At 38.5% G+C, this 24,395-nt stretch overlaps 1 protein-coding gene across 1 annotated transcript in view; it reads right to left on the reverse strand.

Annotated features, from left to right (window-relative positions):
- Positions 1-24,395, reverse strand: part of LOC115220528 (store-operated calcium entry regulator STIMATE) — a 107,257-nt gene that overhangs the window by 24,884 nt on the left and 57,978 nt on the right. Inside the window, exon 3 of the mRNA XM_029790671.2 lies at positions 3,507-3,602. Coding sequence (XP_029646531.1) covers positions 3,507-3,602 — 96 coding nt within the window. The remainder of the gene's footprint in view (positions 1-3,506; positions 3,603-24,395) is intronic.

The raw sequence follows: 24,395 nt of genomic DNA on the forward strand, positions 1-24,395 counted from the left end.
ACCCAGGACTTATTCCTTGTAAGCCTAGTACTTATTCTATCGGTCTAGTATGCTGAACTGCTAAGTTACGGGGACGTAAACACACCAGCATTGGTTGTCAAGCGATGTTGGGGGGACAAACACAGACAAACATACACACAGACATAGATACATACATATATATATATATATATATATATATATATATATATATATATATATATATATGATGGGCTTCTTTCAGTTTCCGTCTACCAAATCCACTCATAAGGCTTTGGTCAGCCCAAGGCTATAGTAGAAGACACTTACCCAAGGTGCCATGCAGTGGGACTGAACCCGGAACCATGTGGTTCGTAAGCAAGCTACTTATCACACAGCCACTCCTGCGCCTATAGAGCCACTCCTATGCCTATGTATATATATATGTTCTTTGTTTAAATAAGTTTGGAATAATATTCACTCATATTATTATTATTATTATATATATATATACGTGCATGTGTGTGTCTTTGTATCTGTGTTGTTTAAGTGAGTATATGTCACTTCAAAATGATACTAGCAACCCAAAATGAGCACACATCTCTTAAACAAAATAGGTCTAAACAGAATTTCATGCTCTCATGGCAAAGGTGTATCTTGAGAAACATTCCAGGAATGTATTAGAGCATTTATTTAACAATGCAGCTGTTCATTGTTAGGTCAAAGTTTCTATCTATAATATCCATAACTATTTGAAACACCTGCTATTGTAATTCATCATCATCATCATCATGAGTTTTACTGTCCACTTTTCCATGCTAGCATGGGTCAGATGGATGCCCTTCCTGTTGCTAATTCTCAAATGTTTTCAAGTCAGATTATATATTTCCTCATGACCAGATATGTTTTCATGAAAGGACTGGAAATGAAGGAAACTGCTTGTATACTGGAGATACCTATTGTACAACTATAACACAAAGTCATCTTAAGGAAACAGTAATACACAGATACATATTTTGATGTTTTGTTGTTTTTTTCCCCCCTCACATTAAATGTTTTTGTCCCGATTTCACTTTGAAAGTGGCAGTCTCACTTTGAAGTGACAGCCTGATTTTGAAATCCTTAATGCCTGATTTTGAAATCCTTAATACCTGATTTTGAAATCCTTAATGCCTGATTTTGAAATCCTTAATACCTGATTTTGAAATCCTTAATGCCTGATTTTGAAATCCTTAATGCCTGATTTTGAAATCCTTAATGCCTGATTTTGAAATCCTTAATGCCTCATTTTGAAATCCTTAATGTCACAGTGAAGAAAACTCTATTTGCTTAGAGTCAGAAATGCTGTAGTAGATAGAATATACCATCTATCTGGTATGTACTCACAGTACATACATTGTACCTACTTAAGAATAAAGGAACTAAGCTATGAAAATCTGAATGTCTTGCTGCCAACACATCACTGTCATCATCATCATTTTAACATCCACTTTCCCATGTTTGCATGGGTCAGGCAGAATTTATTGAGGTAGATTTTTCTACACCTGGATGCCTTTCCTGTTTCCAACCCTCGTGATCGTTGACAGAGCGGCTAACCGGCTTCCGTGCCAGTGGCATATAAAAGGGCACCATTCGAGTACGATCAGTGTCGCCTTACTGGCACTTGTGCATGTCCTAGTAGGGTGCTAATCCGAGTGTGATCGTTGCCAGAGAAGCCAACTGGCTTCCGTACCCGTGGCACGTGTAAAAAGATTCGAGCGAGGTCGTTGCCAGTACTGCCTGACTGGCGCCTGTGCCGGTGGCACGTAAAAAGCATCCACTATACTCTCGGAGTGGATGGCTTTAGGAAGGGCATCCAGCTGTAGAAACTCTGCCAGATCAAGATTGAAGCCTGGTGCAGCCATCTGGTTTGCCAGCCCTCAGTCAAAATCGTCCAACCCATGCTAGCATGGAAAGCAGACGTTAAACGATGATGATGATGACGATGATCTATTTCCTACTAAGAAACCGTGACTAGACAAGTTTTCATGGAAGACTGGAAATGAAGGACCACTGCTTATATAGTGGTGACATTCATTTATAACCATCGTGTGATGTCAAAGCAAAGAGATGGTAACACACACACATACAGCAGGCTTCTTTCTGGCACCCATGCCGGATGATTCTCATCTGCCAGCAATATCTGTCTGTGCTCTTAGCACTGTACATCTAAATAAAAGGATCTCTCAAGGCTGCAGTATAAAACTTCGGGAAGACTTCTGCCCATCCCCCCTAATTTCTCCCAAATTTGTTTAATTTTATAATTTTTTTTTTCCCCCAAAATCCCCGTTTAGAAATGTTGATTTTTGCCAATTTTTTTGCAAATTCGTATTCCCTGTAGCCGAAAAGTGGGGTTTGTGCCGAAAAAATAAATTTTTTTAAAGGGTGGTTTTTGACGGTGGGGATGGGCGGAAGTTTTGCCAAAACTTCTTTCAGTTTCCACCTACCAAATCCACTCACAAAGCTTTGGTTGACCTGGGGCTATAGTAAAAGGCACTTGCCCAAAGTTCCATGCAGTGGGACTGAACCCAGATACATGTGATTGAGAAGCAAACTTTTTGCCACACAGCCCCGGATGCACCTGTAATGTAATGCCAGTGGAAGGATACAAACTCCCAACCTCCTAGTTGGTTAACTGGTACCTTTTCAACTTGGCCATCTATACTTTGTGGATGTACTACAAACCTGAGTATCAGCTCAAGCAAAGAACATTGACTAATATGTCTTACTCAGAGATACAACATAAAAGTTGCAGATTTGTAGTCAACAATGAAGCATTACCTTGTTCTTTGGTAGACATTTTTCATCCATTTTTTCTATCCATCAATCCATTTTTGCAATCTATTATTCTTATGACAGTTGTGGGGCACTCCCTCCATGGGCACTATGGGGCACCTCCTCCATGGGAATTATGGGGCATCTCCTCCATGGGTATTATGGGGCACCTCCTCCATGGGTATTATGGGGCACCTCCTCCATAGTCATTATGGGGCACCAACTCCATGGGAATTATGGCGCATCTCCTCCATGGGCATTACGGGGCACCTCCTCCATGGACACTATGGGGCACCTCCTCCATAGACACTATAGAGCACCGCCATTATAGGATCCTATCAGAAGCAATCATTGTTATACTCTCCTGTTGGATTATCACGCATGACCACTGGATATTATCCAGCCATCTCTTCTTTGATCTAGCCATAGGTCTCCTGCTGGGTGGTTCAGCTTGAAGAATTTGCCTTGTGATCTTTTCTTGTGGCGTTCTAACCAAACCACAGCTGTGACCTCCCAGTGCAATGAAAACTGTCCCCCACAAATAACAAAGTAATGCTTAAAATATTTATTAGTGTTTACAGAAATACTTGGCTAAGGAGCTGAATGAGCACTCTTTGAACTGAGAGCATAAGTAGAAATGGTGACAGGAAGTGTAGGCTGTAGTTTATGTAAATTCTAACAACACAATAAAACAAGAGAAAGAGAAAGAAGAAAAGAGAAAACGAAAAGCTTACCATGTACAAGGGTCTCCTTGAAACATATCAGCAAGAAAGACATTAGCAAAGTGAATTACAGCAGCACCAATTGCTTGTTTAGAAGTATCGTAGAACCTGGTAAAGACAATAATAACACAAAAGTCAAACCATTACTACGTGTTTACCATTTTACTCCTTTTTACTTGTTTCAGTCATTTGACTGCAGCCATGCTGGAGCACCGCCTTTAGTCGAGCAAATAGAATAAGTACTAGGCTTCTTTGGAAGCCTAGTACTTATTCTATTGGTGTCTTTTGCCGAACCGCTAAGTTATGGACACGTAAACACACCACCATCGATTGTCAAGCAATGTTGGGGGGACAAACACAGACACACAAACATACACACACACACACACACATATATATATATATGTATATATATATATGTGTGTGTGTGTATGTATATATATATATATGCATATATACGATGGGCTTCTTTCAGTTTCCGTCTACCAATTCCACTCACAAAACTTTGGTCGGCCCAAGGCTATAGTAGAAGACACCTGCCATGGTGCCATGCAGTCAGAATGAACCCGGAACCATGTGGTTGGTAAGCAAGCTACTTACCACACAGCCACTCCTGTGCCTGTTTGGTGAACAATAGTGTCTAACATTGCACTTAAACACACAAATTACAAATGAAGTTTTATTTCGAATTTTTTCCAAAATATTATCTGAAAGTTCATTGTGGTTAAACAGAATACTGGGCTTGAGTGTTTGGAAAGTTTGCTTTGAGCTGCATGGTTTCAGGTTCAGTCCCACTATGTGGCACCTTGATGAAGTATCTTCTATTCTATGGCACCCACAAGGCCAACCAAAACCTTGTGAATGAATTTGGTAGGTGAAAACTGAAAGCAGCACTTGTCATGTGTGTGTGTGTGTGTGTGTTGGTGTGTTTGTGTTGGTGTGTGTGTATGTTATTGCGTGTGTGGATTGGTGTGAGTGTTCGTGTGTGTGTGTTGTTGTGTGTGAGTGAATGTTGGTGCGTGTGTGGATTGGTGTGAGTGTTGGTGTGTATGTGTGTTGGTGTGCATGTGTGTGTTGGTGTGCATGTGTGTGTTAGTGTACATGCATGTGTTGGTGTGCATGTGTGTGTAAGCGTGCATGTTGGTGAGTGTGTGCATGTGTGTGTAGGCGTGCATGTTGGTGAGTGTGTGTGTGCATGTATGTTGGTGTCTCCAGGTTTTGACATCACATGATTTTTAAGTACAATATGTGAAGAGGGTAGCATTATATTCAACACTGCATTGTTATTCAAATAATAATGAGTCAAGGACAGAGCCACTTCACAGTTGCCTGACCTGCAAGAAATAGAAGCCAAATTTCCCTTGAATCACATTTCAACAGATTAAGTAACGAAGGGTACTTTGGACAATGTTGTTCCTAATACAAATTCATAGAAAAAAAAGAATAAAATTTAATGTAAATGAGTTCTGTTTGAGCTTGAGTAACCCAGGACTAAACAATAACATAGTAAGTACTGTTTGATTGTTATGCTAACACTCATCCGTAGCACTTACAGTTATTAAAGCCATCCTTCTCTTCAAACAATAAATGATACATTTTAAAGATTTCTTACTGCTTCTACTCCAACTGCCTCCACACTTCTTCAACAAATACCAACTATTATGTAAATATAAACAACCTATTATTTCCTCTCTTATTTTGTAATTTAACATACACTGTAGAAAAACATTAACAATAGCTATAGCATCATCAGACCCTCTTACAACCGCTAACCATTCTATTATCAAGGAAGTATAGAAACAGTATCATCATCATCATCATCGTTATTATTATTATAAGGCAGCGAGCTGGCAGAATCGTTAGCACGCCGGGAGAAATGCTTACCCGCATTTCATCTGCTGCTACGTTCTGAGTTCAAATTCCGCCTAGGTCAACTTTGCCTTTCATCCTTTCGGGGTCGATAAGTTAAGTACCAGTTATGCACTGGGGTCGATATAATCGACTTAATTCATGTGTCTGTCCTTGTTTGTCCTCTCTGTGTTTAGCCCCTTGTGGGTAGTAAAGAAATAGGTATTTCACCTGTTGCTATGTTCTGAGTTCAAATTCCACCGAGGTCGACTTTACTTTTCATCATTTAGGGAGTCGATAAAATAGGTATCAGTTGAACACGGGGGTCAATGTAATCAACTCATTCCCTCCCCCAAAATGGCTGCCCTTGTGGCAAAACTTGAAACCATTATTATTACTACCCTCCCCCCCCCCCCCTTGACCAGGCTCCCATGGCTTATACCACATGAGACCTTTTCTTTTTTCGAAGCGTCTCCCCTATTTGGGAGTTTTGTGTTGTTAAAATTTTTGATTGTTAAACTGCTTTTTACTCGTTTTTTTTTTTCACAAATGGACAAAACCTTTTGTAACCTTTCGTCCTGTTTTGTCCCTTTATGTTTTCCAATCATATTTGTCAGCCCTTTGTGGCCAATAAAAAGATTTAATTATTATTATTATTATCATTTTTTTTTTATTATCATTAGCATGCCAGGCAAAATGCATAGTGGCATTTTGTCCATCATTTACGCTCTTAGTTCAAAATCCACTGAGGTCAACTTTGCCTTTCATCCTCTCGGAGTCGATAAAATAAATAACAGTTGAGTACTGGAGTTGATGCAGTTGATTTACTCCTCCCTGAAATTACTGACCTAACACCATTTGAGCGTGGCTGATGCCAGTACCGCCTGACTGGCCCTTGTGTTGGTGGCACGTAAAAGCACCCACTACACTCTGAGAGTGGTTGGCGTTAGGAAGGGCATCCAGCTGTAGAAACTCTGCCTGATCAGATTGGAGCCTGGTGCAGCCATCTGGTTCTCATGTCTTCAGTCAAATCGTTCAACACATGCTAGTATGGAAAGTGGACGTTAAACGATGATGATGATACCTATCTATGATTTACCAATAATAAATAACTAATGATTATAATAATAATAATAATTCTAATTTCTGAGGAGAGAGAGACCCTAGTATTTGACTGGTACTTTAACCCTTTAGCATTCATATTATTCAGTCAAATATAATGCTTATTTATTCATATTGTTTCAAATTAATCCTGCATTACCTTGTGGCTTTGAGAAAAACATTGTAGGGTAGCTCAAGTGGCGTTTTTTACGTGCCACCTGCACAGAAGCCAGTCCAGCGGCACTGGCAATGACCTTGCTCGAATGTTTGTCACATGCCAACGGCACAAGTGCCAGTAAGGCGATGCTGGTAACGATCCCTTTTGAATGGTGCTTTTTATGTGCCACTTGGGATTACAACACAAAGATAATAATAAAATTTTGAACTCATGACCGTGTGGTTGCTAATCTAGTACTTAATAGCGGATCCACTGTGCATGCAATCCTAAATATCATAAAAGAAAAACAGATGAGATCCTCCCTCACTTTTACTAGAGAGACATATGAAGACCTTTGGCATCTCCCCAGACACCTGAAAGGAGAAGGCCCTGTGACATGATGAATGGCATCAATTGTGAAGCTCATAATTCCAGCCACAGCAGAAATGAAAGAGTACAAGAAAGGTGCCACTTCCCAGTTGTGTCAAGTAGGTTCCCCTGCAACAGATGTCATTGCTGCTGCAGATCGAGAGAAAGCCTTGTAGCCCACAAGTGACCCTGCCAGAGGTGATTACTGAACAAAACAATCAACATTGACCTATGATGGGCGGCCAAAGAAGCAGAAGAAGAATACACAATATAATTAGTCTCCAGATGTTACAATGACCATTATGTAAATTGTTTGGTTTTCTTCCCTGTTCTACTCCAGGGAAACAATATCTTTCTTGTGTTGATGAAAAGAAGGTATTTAGTTTTAGACATCAATTCATTTTATCCTTGGCATAAGCATGGCAGTGTGGTTAAGAAGCTTGCTTTGCAACTATGTAGGTTTGAGTTCAGACCCACTGCAAGGCACTTGAGCTACAGTCTGACCAGTGCTTTTTGACTGAATTAGGTAGAGAGAAACTGTGTAGAAGCCTAGTGTGTGTGTGTGTGTGTGTGTGTTGTGTGTGTGTGTGTGTGTGCTTGACAGCCAGTATTGGTTTGTTTGCATCCCCATAAATTAGTGCTTCAGCAGAAGAAATTGACAGAATAAGCATCAGTACCAGAATTCTAAATACGTAAAAGTACTACTAGGGTCGATTTATTTGACAAACCTCTTTGAGGCAGTGCTTCAGCATGGCTGCAGTCCATTGAAAGAAAGACAAAAGATACTTATTAGTTCAGTAAACAAAAGTAGAACATTAACTAATTTAAACAAAGAAATATATAACTTATAGACTAACACTGTGGCTTTTTGTTTTGTCCCATTAAACCGAGAATGTAATATGATAGTAGATCATCAGAGAGTATGCTTCATCTCAGAATTGTGAATATCAATTGTCAGAAACACAATTTTACTGTAGCCACTGTTGTTAAGCTTCAAGTCAGCTCTGATTCAGCAGCCCTATTCCAGCCATGACTATCTGGTCTTTTTGTATATTTATCGCTACATTATTTAATGTGCCCTTACCATTTTTTTTTCTAAAGAAGGTAGGGTGTGGTAGATCACATGATCCAGTCCTTGTTGCAGTGTGGTGGCTTTTGTGTGTCAATGACCCAGAGTGCTATACCAGCAGACCACAAGTTCTTGATAAGGGTCTCCCATACTGGACAAGTCAAAGGATAGAGGCCAGATTAATGTGAAGCACCTCTTCCTAGAGGTGAAAATGGGTTTGCACAGGGCCAACACATTCCTACCTAGAAAACAAGCAAAATTACAGAAGTATTGATGACAATTCAAAACCAACAAATGGCACCCTGCTGGTGTTTTGTAAATGGCACTTGTGTCATATAAGTGGCATGTAAAAGTACCAACTCTTGGAGTGGTTGGTGTTAGGAAGGGCATCCAGCTGTAGAAACCATGGCAAATCAGACTGGAACCTGGTGCAGCTCCCTGGGTTACCAGTTCCAGACGAATCATCTAACCCATGCCAGCATGGAAAGCAGACGTTAAATGATGATGATGAAGACCTGGAGAGAGGACAACATAAGAGTGGAGAAAGGTTGCTATTTTCAGCAGGTCATGACACTTTGTAGATGCTCCCTTGCTAGCTACAATTGTCATTGTTATTAAACCCAAGGGATTTTAGCTGAGACCTCCCATCTTTTTGTTTTCAGACATAGTGTATCTAAGACTACATTAGCCAGTATATGTGTCCTATTTCTTAACCCTTTCGTTACTGTATTTATTTTGAGATGCACTGTGTTTTTTTCAATTACTTTAAATATAACAAGGAATTTAGTAAAGTAACTTAGTTATCATTAAGCTAGTGTTAGGAACATAAATTGTGATAAGGTTTGGTGGAAGATTTTAATTCAAAACTTATGAAAACAAAACATCTGTACTCAAAGCCAGAGCCGGTTTCAGCCGGGTTGGTAACAAAAGGGTTAAGGAAGGAAGAAATGTTATGAAGTCAATTTAGCTGTTATTTCCAGTAGGCTCAATTTTCACATAGAAGCTACCTTGCTGGCTCATGTAAATAGCTTTATGAATTTATTAAAAAGGTCAGCTGGTAGACATGGTATAACAGCTGACTATGTGCATAATATATAATAATAGAGTATAATATTATATATTGGATGTCTAGCTACTGTCTTAGCATAACCTTTGTTAATAACAATAAACATGTTTGTTTATATTTATATAAGAACGACTGGAATGATTCTAATTTCATTTAATAGTTATTATTGTTTTTACTTCCAAAGTACATATAAAACAGTTCATTAGTTAAATTTAGTAGCTGCTGTAATTTGCATGTAACTCCAGGCCAGTTCTGTTCAAGACCTACAGTTATGGAGGTAAGTCAGTCAGCTTACCAGTGATATGCAATCCACAGATCCAGAGCTCAAGATATGCGATATTGCCATCCAGTTTGAGGGTGGCAGGCTTATGTCCCTCTGTGGACACACAATTGCAATCATCAAATATTTAGTCAATGTTTGGTTGTAAATACAATTTACTCCGTGCCAGTGACGTTAAAAGCACCGTCCGAACGTGGCAGATGCCAGCGCCACCTGACTGGCATCTGTGTCGGTGACACGTAAAAGCACCAACCGATCATGGCTGTTTGCCAGCCTCCCCTGGCCCCTGTGTCGGTGGCATGTAAAAAGCACCCACTACACTCATGAAGTGGTTGGCGTTAGGAAGGGCATCCAGCTGTAGAAACACTGCCAGATCAGACTGAAGCATGGTGCAACCACCTGGCTTCCCAGACCCCTGTCAAACCGTCCAACCCATGCTAGCATGGAAAACGGACGTTAAACGATGATGATAAGTGGATGAAAATGATTGATCTTTAGTTTAGGAACTATAAGTTGTCAACAACAACCAAATTAATTTCCCTCACACACACATAAATGTGTGTGCGTATGCATATACAACTTTTATACAATAAGCATAAAAACAACAAGCTGTTGAAAATCTAAGCTGATTTCCTCTTAATCTTATTTTGTTTCATTAGCAATTCTATTAAATTATTTCCTTCACTATATTAGCCTGTAAACATCAAAAGGGTGATATAAACTCAAGTGACTTATAACAAACAGGTAAGAAATTTGCATCTACAAAGATCATCATGATGTTTGCATGGATCAGATGGAATTTGTTGAGGTAGATTTTCTACAGCTGGATGCCCTTCCTGTTGCCAACCCTTATCGGATTCCAAGTAAGGTATTAATCTCCATGGTCAGATATGCTTTTGCAAAAGATTCGATATGATGAGCACTGCTCGTATAACAATGACATTTGTTTACAACTATCACATGACGTCAAGGCAAGGTGCCATATACTGGGATTGAACATGTAAACACAAGGTTCTTACCACGCACTGCATCTGTGCAAATAAAATGCAACTAGCTGCACCTATCCATTAATGTCTGGGAGATCAATTTTACCACATTTTCTTTTGTGTTGGAATTCTGCAAGTTTTATTATTTATATGTATAAGTCATGAAGGCGCATGGCTCAGTGGTTAGAGTGTCGAGCTTACGATCGTGAGGTTGTGAGCTTGAATCCCGGACCAGGCTGTGTGTTGTGTTCTTGAGCAAGACACTTTATTTCATGTTGCTCCAGTTCACTCACCTGTAGAAATGAGTTGCGATGTCATAGGTGCCAAGCTGTATCGGCCCCTTTGCCTCTTCCCTTTGGACAACATCAGTGGTGTGGAGAAGGGAGGCTGGTATGCATGGGCAACCGCTGGTCTTCTATAAACAACCTTGCCCAGACTTGTGCCTAGGAGGGTAACTTTCTAGGTGCAATCCCATGGTCAGTCATGACCGGAGGGGGTCTCAACAATGTATAAGTCACACCCTTTGCCTTGAAAATATAACGTACAGACCAGTATATAACCCATTAATTGAGTATATAAGAACTTCAATACAAAACGTACAGTACATATTGTAAATAACAGTGGTTTAAGTTTGTGATAGCACACTTTATTCATTCATTTACTATTCAATAACAGAGGGTTGAGAGCTGGCAGATTCATTAGCATGTGGGACAAAATGTTTAGCAGCATTTTATCCGGCCTCACATTCTGAGTTCAAATTCTGCTGAGGTCAACTTTGCCTTTCATCCTTTTTGGGGTTGATGAAATAAGTACCAGTTAAGCACTGGGGGGTCTATTTAACTGATCAGCCTCCTCCCTACAAAATTTTAGGCCTTGTGGCTATAGTACAAAGAAATTACTATTTAATAATCAAAATCTCTTTTATCTTTTATCTTTTACTTGTTTCAGTAATTAGACAGCTGCCATGCTGGGGCACTGCCTTTGATTCAAACAAATCAATCTCAGGACTTATTTGTTTAAGACTGGTACTACTCCAAGTGATATCTTTTGCTGAACTGCTAAGTTACAGGGATGTAAACAAACCATCAATGGTTGTCAAGTGGTGGTGGGAGACAAACACAAAGGCACATACACACACACATGCATGCATGACAGGCTTTTTTCAGTTTCCATCATTTGCCAAATCCACTTACAAGCTTTTGGTTGTCTCAAGGCTATAGTAGAAGACACTTGCTCAAGAAGCCATGCCGTGAGTTTGATCATAGAATCATGTGGTTGGGAAGCAAACTTCTTATTTCTTTATTGCCCACAAGGGGCTAAACATACACAAACACACATTTATTATTCTTATACAACAATATCGTTGATAGTGACTTTGAAGTCTTAGACAGCTAAGCCATCAGGACAGACAAAGGGATAAAGTCGATTACATCAACCCCAGTGCGTGACTGGTAATTAATTTATCGATCCCCGAAAGGATGAAAGGCAAAGTCGACCTCAGCGGAATTTGAACTCAGAACGTAACGGCAGACAAAATACTGCTAAGCATTTCGCACGGTATGCTAGTTTCTGCCAGCTCACTGCCTTCTTACCACACAGCCACGCTTGTACCTATATAATGATAATTTCCAAATCCCCATAATTCATTGAAGGCAAACAAACTTTCTGAACCCCTTATTGACAAAACGTGAAACCAATTAAATATTATTAGTATACAGTATCCTGGGACCATGTGAATAAAGAGCAGATCAGTGCATTGTATTGTGTGTATATTGTTAGTATAAAATTTGTTCCTTCTTGATAAGCTTCCAAACACGTTTTGCGTTTTAAACCAGAAAAAGGAATTGGCTATAACTGAAATACAAAGGAGAACAGTACGTAACATGGGAGGGTAATTAAAGTGCGTTACTTGTTGTGTAATTGCTTACAATGAAATTTTGATAAAATGCATTGGTGAATGTGATTGAATGAAATAGAATTATTAAATATAGGTAATTAAGAATTCATTAATATGGGTTTAATTTGTTAAGAGCTACTAATAGATATCTTTACATGTAGCTTTATTTAAATATATTACAACAGGGGGTGGGGGAGGAGAATATAATGCTTAGTTGTCAATATTTTGATGGAAATTTCCTAAGTGTACATATACATATATATGTATATATGCATATATATGTAAATATACATACACATATATATGTATATTGGGAAAAAGTCAAGGTAGAAAATGCTAAAATAATTTTATAAAAAACATTTCAGTACCAGTTTCAGTCATGGAGACTTTTTTAACTGTAAGTATGGAAAACAATTAAATTTCGGGAAAATTAAATGGAAAGTTTTTTAAAAGAATATTTGCATAGTGTTCAAATACAAGGGGCATTTTCCTTGTTTCTGCCTGTCTCTGTCTTTCTTGTTTACTCTTGTGGGTTCGATACACACAGACACACACATATATATATATATACATACACACATATATATATATATATATACATACACACATATATATATATATACATACACATATACATATATATATATTTCTTTATTGCCCACAGGGGGCTAAACATAGAGGGGACAAACAAAGACATATATATATATACATACACACATACATATACACACACACACATATATATATGTATATATGCAAGGAGAAGCAGCTGACCTCCCCTGTTCGAAGGTTATAATGGACACAGGTTTGTGTGTCATATAGCTAGATAGAGGCGATGGCCTCTTGGAGCTAATCAATGGCAGCATTCGTCCTATTTTTCTAGACTGTCATGTTAGCTTGGCAATAACTACTAATATCCAGTACCGCTGCAGTAGTCTCCTTTAGAGAGACTTAGCAATATTAATATTTCAATTATATATATACATATACATACATATATATACATACATACATACATACATACATATACATACATACATATAACCTCTTGGCCATGTGCCTCCACAATCATACATGTAGAACTTTACAAACAAACTTCTAGGTGTTTCTCTCTTGCTAGGTAGGCACAAGGTGTGAGAGTATTTTTGTTACTTTTGATATATTTGGATTTAGTTCTTTTGCTTCCATAGTGTAAAAATCAAAGATAAAAAGTCCAATATTTAAGCCTTTAGTAATTGGATGTATTAACAAAAGAATGTAGTTAGGTGGTAAGTTTAAGTTAGTCATTTCTTTACTTGTTATTATTTAGGGTATTTATTGTTTTCATTTGTAAGGTTGCGTTATTAGTCAGGCATGTCATGGCTTTGTTAGTATACAAAATGGCTTCTCTTGAGCTTTTCATGTTTACAAAAGTATTTGAGTTAAGATTGTACTTTTATATATTTCTCATTAGGTGTTCATTGCTCTATAAGCAATTTGATTAACATAGAGGTATTTTAAGCTTCTGATTATGTAAGTAGAGTTAGTTTGTTGTTTGCTTATAAAATTTCTTCCAGTTCAGTTCTAGATATATGCTAAAGTGGGACAGATATAGGTATATATATGTATTCATGTATGAAAATGGGAACAAAAATATAATATAATTGAATTAAAAAGAAAAAAGAAAAGAAAGCGTTCTTTCAGTTTGCTTTCGTGTATATTTAGGTTTGTGTAGTTATATTACAAAATCTTATGTGGGGATTTTAGTTGGAGATAGGGAGACTTTTAGATAATTTCTCGAATACTAGTTTAGTATCAAAGTGTAAAACTGTAAGAGTGTTTCTTTTTCCATAACAAGCAATATAAAAACCTAATGGGCACCCCACTCAAACCCATACACCTGAAGAAGATTTTAACTCAACAGAGACTACATAAAGACCAGACTAACTTTAAAGCATTGAAGTCCAATGATGGCTTAGATGGCTGTAACTTCGAAGTCACTGTCAACAACAATCTTGTTTAAGAATAATAAATTTGTACTCTACATAAGTATAGAGTGACCCATTTGATTAATGTAATATTGGTTGTATTATAACCGAACAGAAAAATAAACATTAATATATATATATATATATATATATATATATATATATATATACATGAGGGGCGTTCAATAAGTAATGCCCCTGACCCACTTGCAGTTGTTTGATCTAGCTGAAATTTTGCACGTGCACTTATTTATACCTCTATAGATTAAGTGGCGAATTACAGCTATGAACTAATTGTGGTTTCTGATTTACAGGTGTTTGAACTGAGTCAAGTGTGAAATGGAGCCTGTTGAGTGTCGAGCAGTGATCTGGTTTTTGTATTTGAAAGGACGCACACCACGGGAGACTTTTGATGAAATGAAAGTAACTTATGGTGATGATGACCCATCATATGACCTTGTAAAACGCTGGCATTGTGAATTCAAATATAGTCGGAACTCTGTGGAAACAGCTCCCAGATCTGGTCGCCCCCTTCTGCCATTGATGGGATGTCTGTCCGTCAAGTTGAGGCTGCCATTTTGGAAGGTCAACGCATAACTATTCGCTAAATAGCCCATAAGGTCAAGATTAGTACTGGGTCTGTGGAAACTATCATTCATGACCATTTGCATATGCAAAAGGTGTCTGCCAGATGGATTTCCAGGTTGCTCACACCTTTCCAGAAGCAAGAACGCGTTGAGTGCTCGAGGATGAATTTGGAGATGTGCCAAGAAGATGAGTCAAAATTTTTCAAAAGACTGATCACACAGGATAAAACCTGGGTCCATCACTATGATCCATAGACCAAAGCCCAGTCAATGTAGTGAAAGCACCGTGACTCACCTCCTCCAAAGAAGGCAAGGGTGCAGCCCTCCGCTGACAAGGTTATGCTCACAGTCTTCTGGGACCAGGACGGAGTAGTGATGAAAGATTTCCTGGCAAAGAGTACCACAATTACAGGAGCCTATTATGCTTCACTCTTGAGGAAATTAAGAGAAGCTATCAAAATCAAGAGGCGGGGCAAGATCAGCAAAGGCATCCTCCTCCTGCAGGACAACGCTCCGGTCCACAACTCGCGTGTCGCCAGATCAGAAGCACAGGCGTGCAGCTATGAACTCCTTCCCTTGCACCCTCTGATTTTCACCTCTTCCCAGCCATGAAGTTGATTTTGAAAGGAAAGCGTTTCCCAGATGATGCAGCCTTGATTTCTGAAGTCACGTCGTGGTTGGAGGACCAAGCTGGGGTCTTCTACAAAAACGGTCTCCAGAGCTGTATCAAACGATGGGAGAAATGCATAACTCTGGGTAGTTCCTATGTAGGAAAAGACTAATAACTGTGCCAAGTGTCGTTGCTCTACTGCTATGGGAAGTGGGTCAGGGGCATTACTTATTGAACGCCCCTTGTATATATATATATATATATATATATATACACACACACAACAAGCTTCTTTCAGTTTCTGTTTACCAAATTCACTCACAAGGCTTTGGTTGGCCCGAAGCTCAAGTAGAAGACATTTGCCTAAGGTGACACACAGTGGGACTGAACCCGGAACCATGTGGTTGGGAAGCAAACATTTTACCACACAGCCATGCCTGCACCTATTTTATATATACACACACACACACACACGTGTGTATAATTATATATGTATATATATATTACACATACATTTGTCAGTATATACATATATATACATACATATATATATATATATATATACAAGATAAGAAAATGGAGAAATACATCTAAATCAAATATCAATTACCAGATAATACTCAATCACATACTTTATTAAACCACCACATAAGAGACTGTAGGGTTAAACATAAAAAAGCAGAACAAATCAGTGTACATAAAGGAATAAAAAAGTGTACATAAAAGAGTGATGTTGTATAATAATCATATAATCATCTCGTTTAAGTCCGTTCTCCATGCTAGCATGGGTTGGACGGTTCGAAGGGGTTCTGGGAAGCCAGAAGGCTGCACCAGGCTCCAGTCTAATTTGGCAATGTTTCTACCGCTGGATGCCCTTCCTAACGCCAACCACTCCGTGAGTGTAGGGGTGCTTTTTACGTGCCACCTGCACAGGTGCCAGGCGGGGCTGGCAACGGCCACGGTCAGATTGGTGTATTTTATGTGCCAACGGCACGGAAGCCAGTCGAGCGGTTGCTGGCATCGGCCACGAGTCGGATAGTGCTTTTATTACGTACCACCAGACCAGGGATCCTGGCTGTTCAATTCGATTTCGATTCGCTTGCCCCAACATGTCTTCACAAGCAGAGGGGGTTGGCAAGGGTGCCTGTTCGTACGGTCGCATTGGAGTATTTTACGTGCCACGGCCACGAGTCGGATAGTGCTTTACGTACCACCAGACCAGGGATCCTGGCTGGTTCAATTCGATTTCGATTTCGCTTGCCCCAATAAGTAGAATATATATAAAAAAGAGAATTATACATATAAGTAAATATAAATATGGTATAGATTACATCTTACCAGTATATACATATATATACATACATTTGTGAGTGTGTCTGTGTGTATATGTATATATATATATATATATATATATATATATATACAAGATAAGAAAATGGAGAAATACATCTAAATCAAATATCAATTACCAGATAATACTCAATCACATACTTTATTAAACCACCACATAAGAGACTGTAGGGTTAAACATAAAAAAGCAGAACAAATCAGTGTACATAAAGGAATAAAAAAGTGTACATAAAAGAGTGATGTTGTATAATAATCATATAATCATCTCGTTTAAGTCCGTTCTCCATGCTAGCATGGGTTGGACGGTTCGAAGGGGTTCTGGGAAGCCAGAAGGCTGCACCAGGCTCCAGTCTAATTTGGCAATGTTTCTACCGCTGGATGCCCTTCCTAACGCCAACCACTCCGTGAGTGTAGGGGTGCTTTTTACGTGCCACCTGCACAGGTGCCAGGCGGGGCTGGCAACGGCCACGGTCAGATTGGTGTATTTTATGTGCCAACGGCACGGAAGCCAGTCGAGCGGTTGCTGGCATCGGCCACGAGTCGGATAGTGCTTTTATTACGTACCACCAGACCAGGGATCCTGGCTGTTCAATTCGATTTCGATTCGCTTGCCCCAACATGTCTTCACAAGCAGAGGGGGTTGGCAAGGGTGCCTGTTCGTACGGTCGCATTGGAGTATTTTACGTGCCACGGCCACGAGTCGGATAGTGCTTTACGTACCACCAGACCAGGGATCCTGGCTGGTTCAATTCGATTTCGATTTCGCTTGCCCCAATAAGTAGAATATATATAAAAAAGAGAATTATACATATAAGTAAATATAAATATGGTATAGATTACATCTTACCAGTATATACATATATATACATACATTTGTGAGTGTGTCTGTGTGTATATGTATATATATATATATATATATATATATATATATACAAGATAAGAAAATGGAGAAATACATCTAAATCAAATATCAATTACCAGATAATACTCAATCACATACTTTATTAAACCACCACATAAGAGACTGTAGGGTTAAACATAAAAAAGCAGAACAAATCAGTGTACATAAAGGAATAAAAAAGTGTACATAAAAGAGTGATGTTGTATAATCATCATCATCATCATCGTCGTTTAACGTCCGTTCTCCATGCTAGCATGGGTTGGACGGTTCGACCGGGGTTCTGGGAAGCCAGAAGGCTGCACCAGGCTCCAGTCTAATTTGGCAATGTTTCTACAGCTGGATGCCCTCCTAACGCCAACCACTCCGTGAGTGTAGTGGGTGCTTTTTACGTGCCACCTGCACAGGTGCCAGGCGGGGCTGGCAACGGCCACGGTCAGATTGGTGTATTTTATGTGCCACCGGCACGGAAGCCAGTCGAGGCGGTGCTGGCATCGGCCACGAGTCGGATAGTGTTTTTACGTACCACCAGACCAGGGATCCTGGTGGTTCAATCGATTTCGATTTCGCTTGCCCCAACATGTCTTCACAAGCAAAGGGGGTTGGCAAGGGCCTGTCGTACGGTCGCAATGGAGTATTTTACGTGCCACGGCCACGAGTCGGATAGTGCTTTACGTACCACCAGACCAGGGATCCTGGCTGGTTCAATTCGATTTCGATTTCGCTTGCCCCAATAAGTAGAATATATATAAAAAAGAGAATATACATATAAGTAAATATAAATATGAGTATAGATTACATCTTACCAGTATATACATATATATATACATACATTTGTGAGTGTGTCTGTGTGTATGTATATATATATATATATATATATATATAATTATACATGCATAATCATATAGAAATATTGATAAACACATCCTGTGACATATATCGAGGTCAAGTACTAAGCTAAGACTTATATGTAAAACAATAGTGATTTATCTACCTGTGTGACTCATAGCAGAGTATATACAAGATGTAACAAAGTAGTTTGCTTTTCTTACTCATTCCTATTATCTTCTGGTTTCCATTTCCTAGTGGCATATGTTTGTATCAATTATCGTTAGTTCTAGTCTGTGCAAAGCCTTTCTTTCTTTTTTTTTTTTTATAATTAATGTTATAGTCAGACAAGAAAGGTAACAGGACTAGGAGAGAGAGAGAGAGAGAGAGAGAAAAGGGCAGCAAAACCATGAATCATAAAGTACAGTAATAGGCAGTGTTGCTCAAAATATATTAATACTGAATACCTGGCCCAAATACCTTACGACAAAGGATTTTAATAAAAGTATCCAATGGCCAGATGTCATTATCTTTAAACCTGGTGATGGATTGATGGATTAATGGATTAAGTACACTATCCAAGAGCAAGTGTAGGCTTCTGCACAGTTTCTTATTTCTTTACTGCCCACAAGGGGCTACACACAGAGGAGACAAACAAGGACAGACAAATGGATTAAGTTGATTATATCGACCCCAATGAGTATCTGGTACTTATTTAATCGACCCTGAAAGGATGAAAGGCAAAGTCGACCTCGGTGGAATTTGAACTCAGAATGTAACGACAGATGAAATACCTATTTCTTTACTACCCACAAGGGGCTAAACACAGAGAGGACAAGCAAGGACAGATAAACGGATTAAGTCGATTATATCGACCCCAGTGCATAACTGGTACTTATTTAATCAACCCCGAAAGGATGAAAGGCAAAGTCGACCTCGGCGGAATTTGAACTCAGAACGTAGCGGCAGATGAAATACCGCTAAGCATTTCACCTGGCGTGCTAACGTTTCTGCCAGCTTGCTGCACAGTTTCTCTCTACCCAATTTCATTCATGTTTTGGATAAACTCGAGTTATGGTGGAAGGCACTTGTCCCAGGTGCTGTGCAGTGGGATTGAAATAGAAATTATATGTCAAGTTTAATAAAACTGTGGCTAACCATGCATACAGGCAAGTCCTCTATGGTCTTTGACACCATAATGTAAAAAGTGCTTGTGCTGGTGTCACATAAAATGCACTCATGCTGGTGTCGTGTAAAATGCACTCATGTTGGCATTGTGTAAAATGCACACATGGTGCCATATACAATGAACATACTCATGCTGGTGTCATGTAAAATGCACTCATGCCAATGCCACATATAGTGTACATGTACCAGTGCCACATAGCAAGCAGTTGTGCTGGCACCATGTTAACGCACTTGTGGCAGTATCATGTAAAAAGCACCCAGCACATTAGGAAGGGCATCCCGCCATAGAAACCAAGCCAAAACTGACAATTGGCACCTAGGCATCTGGCCAGCTCCAGTCAAACTGACACATGTCAGCATGGGAAATAGACTTTAAATGATGATGACGAGGAGGTGGTGGGGGTGAGCTTCTTAACCATACAGCCACGCCCACTTGAGGTGTTACCAAACTTCTGCTTTCACCAGGACAAACTTGCCATTCTTACAACAAAATCATGAGAAAATTGGTATCAAAAACATCTCTCATCTGGCCAAACTTAGACTAATTTTTAGTATGCCAAATGTTTCTTTTTCACTTAATTCACATTAATTTTGAAATATTTTGAGGGAAAATTACTAATTAATACTTCAATCATTTTTATTTAATTATTACAAAAAATATATTGCATTGTTGCCTTTCCATTTAAAAAAAAAATATTTTATTACTTTAACCCTTCTGCATTCAGATTACTTTGTCAAATGCAATGCTTATTTATTCACATCGTTTAGAATTAATCATGCATTATCTCATAGCTTTGAGGTTTCAATTATGTGATTGTTTACTTTTTAAAATGACCTTGTAGGGTAGGTGCGAGTGGCCGAATCTGGCCACTTTGAATATAAAACAGATTTGGCCATTTTAAATGCTAAAAGGTTAAAAGATGTCTGGTTATATTTTGGCATTTATGTATTTGGCACATCATTTCTCTTTACTTGCTCCCCACTCACTTACTCTCAGTTTCTACACACACACACACACACACACAAATATATATACACAAACACACATACATGTTTTTCTTAAATCCCTGCTCCAGGTAAATGCATTGCCAGCTGTCTTCTAACCTCTCAGCTGTATTTTTACACTCCTCTTATGTTTTTACCATTGATGAAGGACAAACGTCCAAAATGTTAAGACTCTTTTCCTTCATTGTTTTAAGTGTTAAACTGATACAATATGTGTTAAAACTTATTCCTTGTGTGCTGTCTCTTCATTTTGTTTGTGTTTGTTACATTTCATATATAATGGATGTTAAATGATGATGATGATATACAAAATCAATACAACAAACGAAGGCCATCATCGTACACACACACACACCAGCCATATCGTACTATATTTCAATAGATCTGAATTTAGAGAAAAACTTGGAAAACAACAAAGGAATTTGAACAAAAATGTGTAAGTGAAATGCAACAGACATTCAGCAAACTAAAGTGAACTAACATCTGGGGAAATTATAATATAATGACTAAGATGAATTTGTGTGTGTGTGTGTGTGTATACATATATATGTAGTTGTGATAACTTCTGTGAACATAGTGCTGACAACTGTACAACACTCCTTTTCAATTAACATATAGAAGGGAAAAAAGAAAAAGACAATGTGTGGTATGTGTACACTATACACATCCATACACATACACACACACACATACTTTTACCTGAGATATTGATATATATGTAGTTTTATACGAGATATTGAGGTTTACACACGTACACATTTCCACTTTTACTTTGATATGCACTTTTATTCAAGACATTGATTTTATACATACACACACACAAGGGTGTGCTGAAAACTTCCTGGCTTTAAGGCTGTCACAAAAGGCCTGGTTGAAGGCCCAACCTTCCAACTACTTTTACGGAGCTTAGAAAAATTGAGAGACCGATGCAATAAGTGTGTAAATCTGAGAGGGAACATAACTGATCTGCCTGTTTTTTCTTTTACCTAAAGCCAGGAATTTTTCAGCACCGCTTTGTGTGAATGTGTGTATATATATGCATATATGTATGTCTATGTATATATGTGTGTATGTATGCCTGTGTCATCCATGTTTTTAACCGTTACTGTCTCCAAAAAAGTTTTTTTCGTTTCATGTTCGTCTCTGTTGCGTTGCATTCTTTCCTTCTGTGGCTGGCTGATTCAGAGCGGATCTCAGAATTAAACAGCCGAAATCTGCGATGAGGAATCAGTTTCTGACTGAAGAACGAAGGCTTTGAATGACCCGTTTGTCTTTTATGTTTGTCCCTTCGTGTATTTCACGTTATTTATTTATGTAAAGGTTTATTATATATATATATATAGTTGAAAAATATTGTTATAGGTATAAAAACACCATAAACAATTATAGAAAAATGGAGGAGAAAAAAAGATGTTGAATTAAAATTAGATTTAATATAAAATAGGATTCAATACATATGCGCGTTTCAAAGGACAATACAAATATGTCAGAAAAATTATTTTTCAACTACTATTTTCATATTCTTATTACTTGCTCTGGCTGCTTTTTATGAATATGATGAATCTTTATGAGAAATCATTCTTTCTCTCTTTTTGGACTTTTCAAAAAGTTTGAATTGTTCTCTTTTGAATTTATCCCCCACCCACATATATATATCTGTATATACAAAAGGCAGGATGTGTGTGTGTGTCTGTGCGTACGTGAACGTAATTTATGCACGTCCACAAATTAGTACGCATGTCGCTCCAATTTTAGGAGGACATTCGTCATGACCCTAGCTGTATTTTTGTCAACCAGCGAATAGCAGTAAAAATTAATTTTCAACGAAAACTTTTAACAATTTTCAAGTCAGAGAAATCACCATTGTTTGCAAACAGGAGTTAAGTCCCCTCCTAGTGGCGAGTAAGTTTTTAAGAGTTTTGTTGTTTTTTTTCCATCAAGGAAAAAAATGTTTTGTTGATATACGGGCAATACACACACAAACATGTATGCGTGCAAAAAACATGTATGCAATAGGTGTGTGTATGTGTGTTGCCCATATATATATATATACACACACACACAAACATATATAAACCAATTTCAACGGATTTCACTCAAATTTGACGTCGATGTTACTTGGTTTGGTTTGAAATAAAGAACTTAATTAGCTTAATAATCCTAACTTGATCCCGGGCAAAGGTGGGTTATACTGCTAGTATATACTCTTTACTCTTTTACTTGTTTCAGTCATTTGACTGCGGCCATGCTGGAGCACCGCCTTTAGTCAAGCAAATCGACCCCGGGACTTATTCTTTGTAAGCCCGGTACTTATTCTATCGGTCTCTTTTGCCGAACTGCTAAGTGACGGGGACGTAAACACACCAGCATTGGTTGTCAAGCAATGCTAGGGGGACAAACACAGACACACAAATACATATATCTCTTATTATAAAAGGCAGATTTTATCTGCCTTCCTTTGGGAGTTATACAAATCTACAATATAGGATTTCTTCAATTACAATTTACCTGGCATTTTTAAGAGTACAATGCATCGCGTCATGCCAGGTCCAGTTTTTAAAATTTAAACTCCAATTAAGCAAAATTTACAGAAAACTCACATTCTGGTGTGTGTGTCAAATGCTTTTCTTAGTCTGGTTTACACCACACGCAAACACACACACAGTGGGCAACTAATAAAATGAAACTAATTCACTTACTGTAGTGAGTGATTCTTTCACTCTGCCTCCCACTTCCTATTTCCACACATACACACGCAAATATATAAATAAAATTGTAAGCTAACGTGCGTGTGTGTGAGTGTGTGTGTGTGTGTGCGCGTGTGTGTGTGTGTGTGACGGTGCGTGTGTGTGTGTGTGTGTGTGTGTGTGCGTGTGCGTAAGTGTGTGACAGGAAAGTTTTTTTAGACGAATATAACACCTATATCCAAGTAGCAGAAAGATAAGACAGTAAGGTGTGATTTGGGGGAAATTTTGCTGCTATTTCTACCAGGTCTAGCTACCATGTAGAGGTCCCCCTCAATTCTTTTATTCTTCTGCTTTTTCCAGCCATTGCTCTGTGGCCATGCTGGGGCAATGCCTTGAAGAATTGTAGTTTAATGAATCAACTCCAGTTTTATTTTTGTAAGCATAGTACTTATTCTATCTGTTTCCTTTGTCAAACCACTAGGTGACAGGGATGTAAACAAACCAACATTCGTTGTCAAGCAGTGGTGGAGGACAATCACAAGCACAGACACGCACACACACACACACATACATGCATACACATATACACACATACATACATACATACATATATATATATGTGTGTATATATATATTGCAGCATGGAAGGTGTTTGTAAGCCATTTAAGAAACACACAAAAACCGTTACATTCACTTCAACATTTAAATTTAATTTGCCAAAATATTTTCGTCGCTTTGAGACCGCGACCTGTTCACTGACAAAAATATTGTGCTAACAGGTCGCGGTCTCAAAGCGACGAAAATATTTTGACAAATTTAATTTAAATGTTGAAGTAAATCTAATGGTTTTTGTGTGTTTCTTAAATGGCTTATAAACACCTTCAATGCTGCAACTGTTTTCGTTCCAGCACACGATCTCAGATCAAGTCACTTGCTATGCAAGTACATCTCTGTAACTATATATATATTTATATATATATATATGTATATTGGTAAAAACAGTAAGAT

This window comes from Octopus sinensis, linkage group LG16, assembly GCF_006345805.1.
Source record: "Octopus sinensis linkage group LG16, ASM634580v1, whole genome shotgun sequence".
Classification (NCBI taxonomy): domain Eukaryota; kingdom Metazoa; phylum Mollusca; class Cephalopoda; order Octopoda; family Octopodidae; genus Octopus; species Octopus sinensis.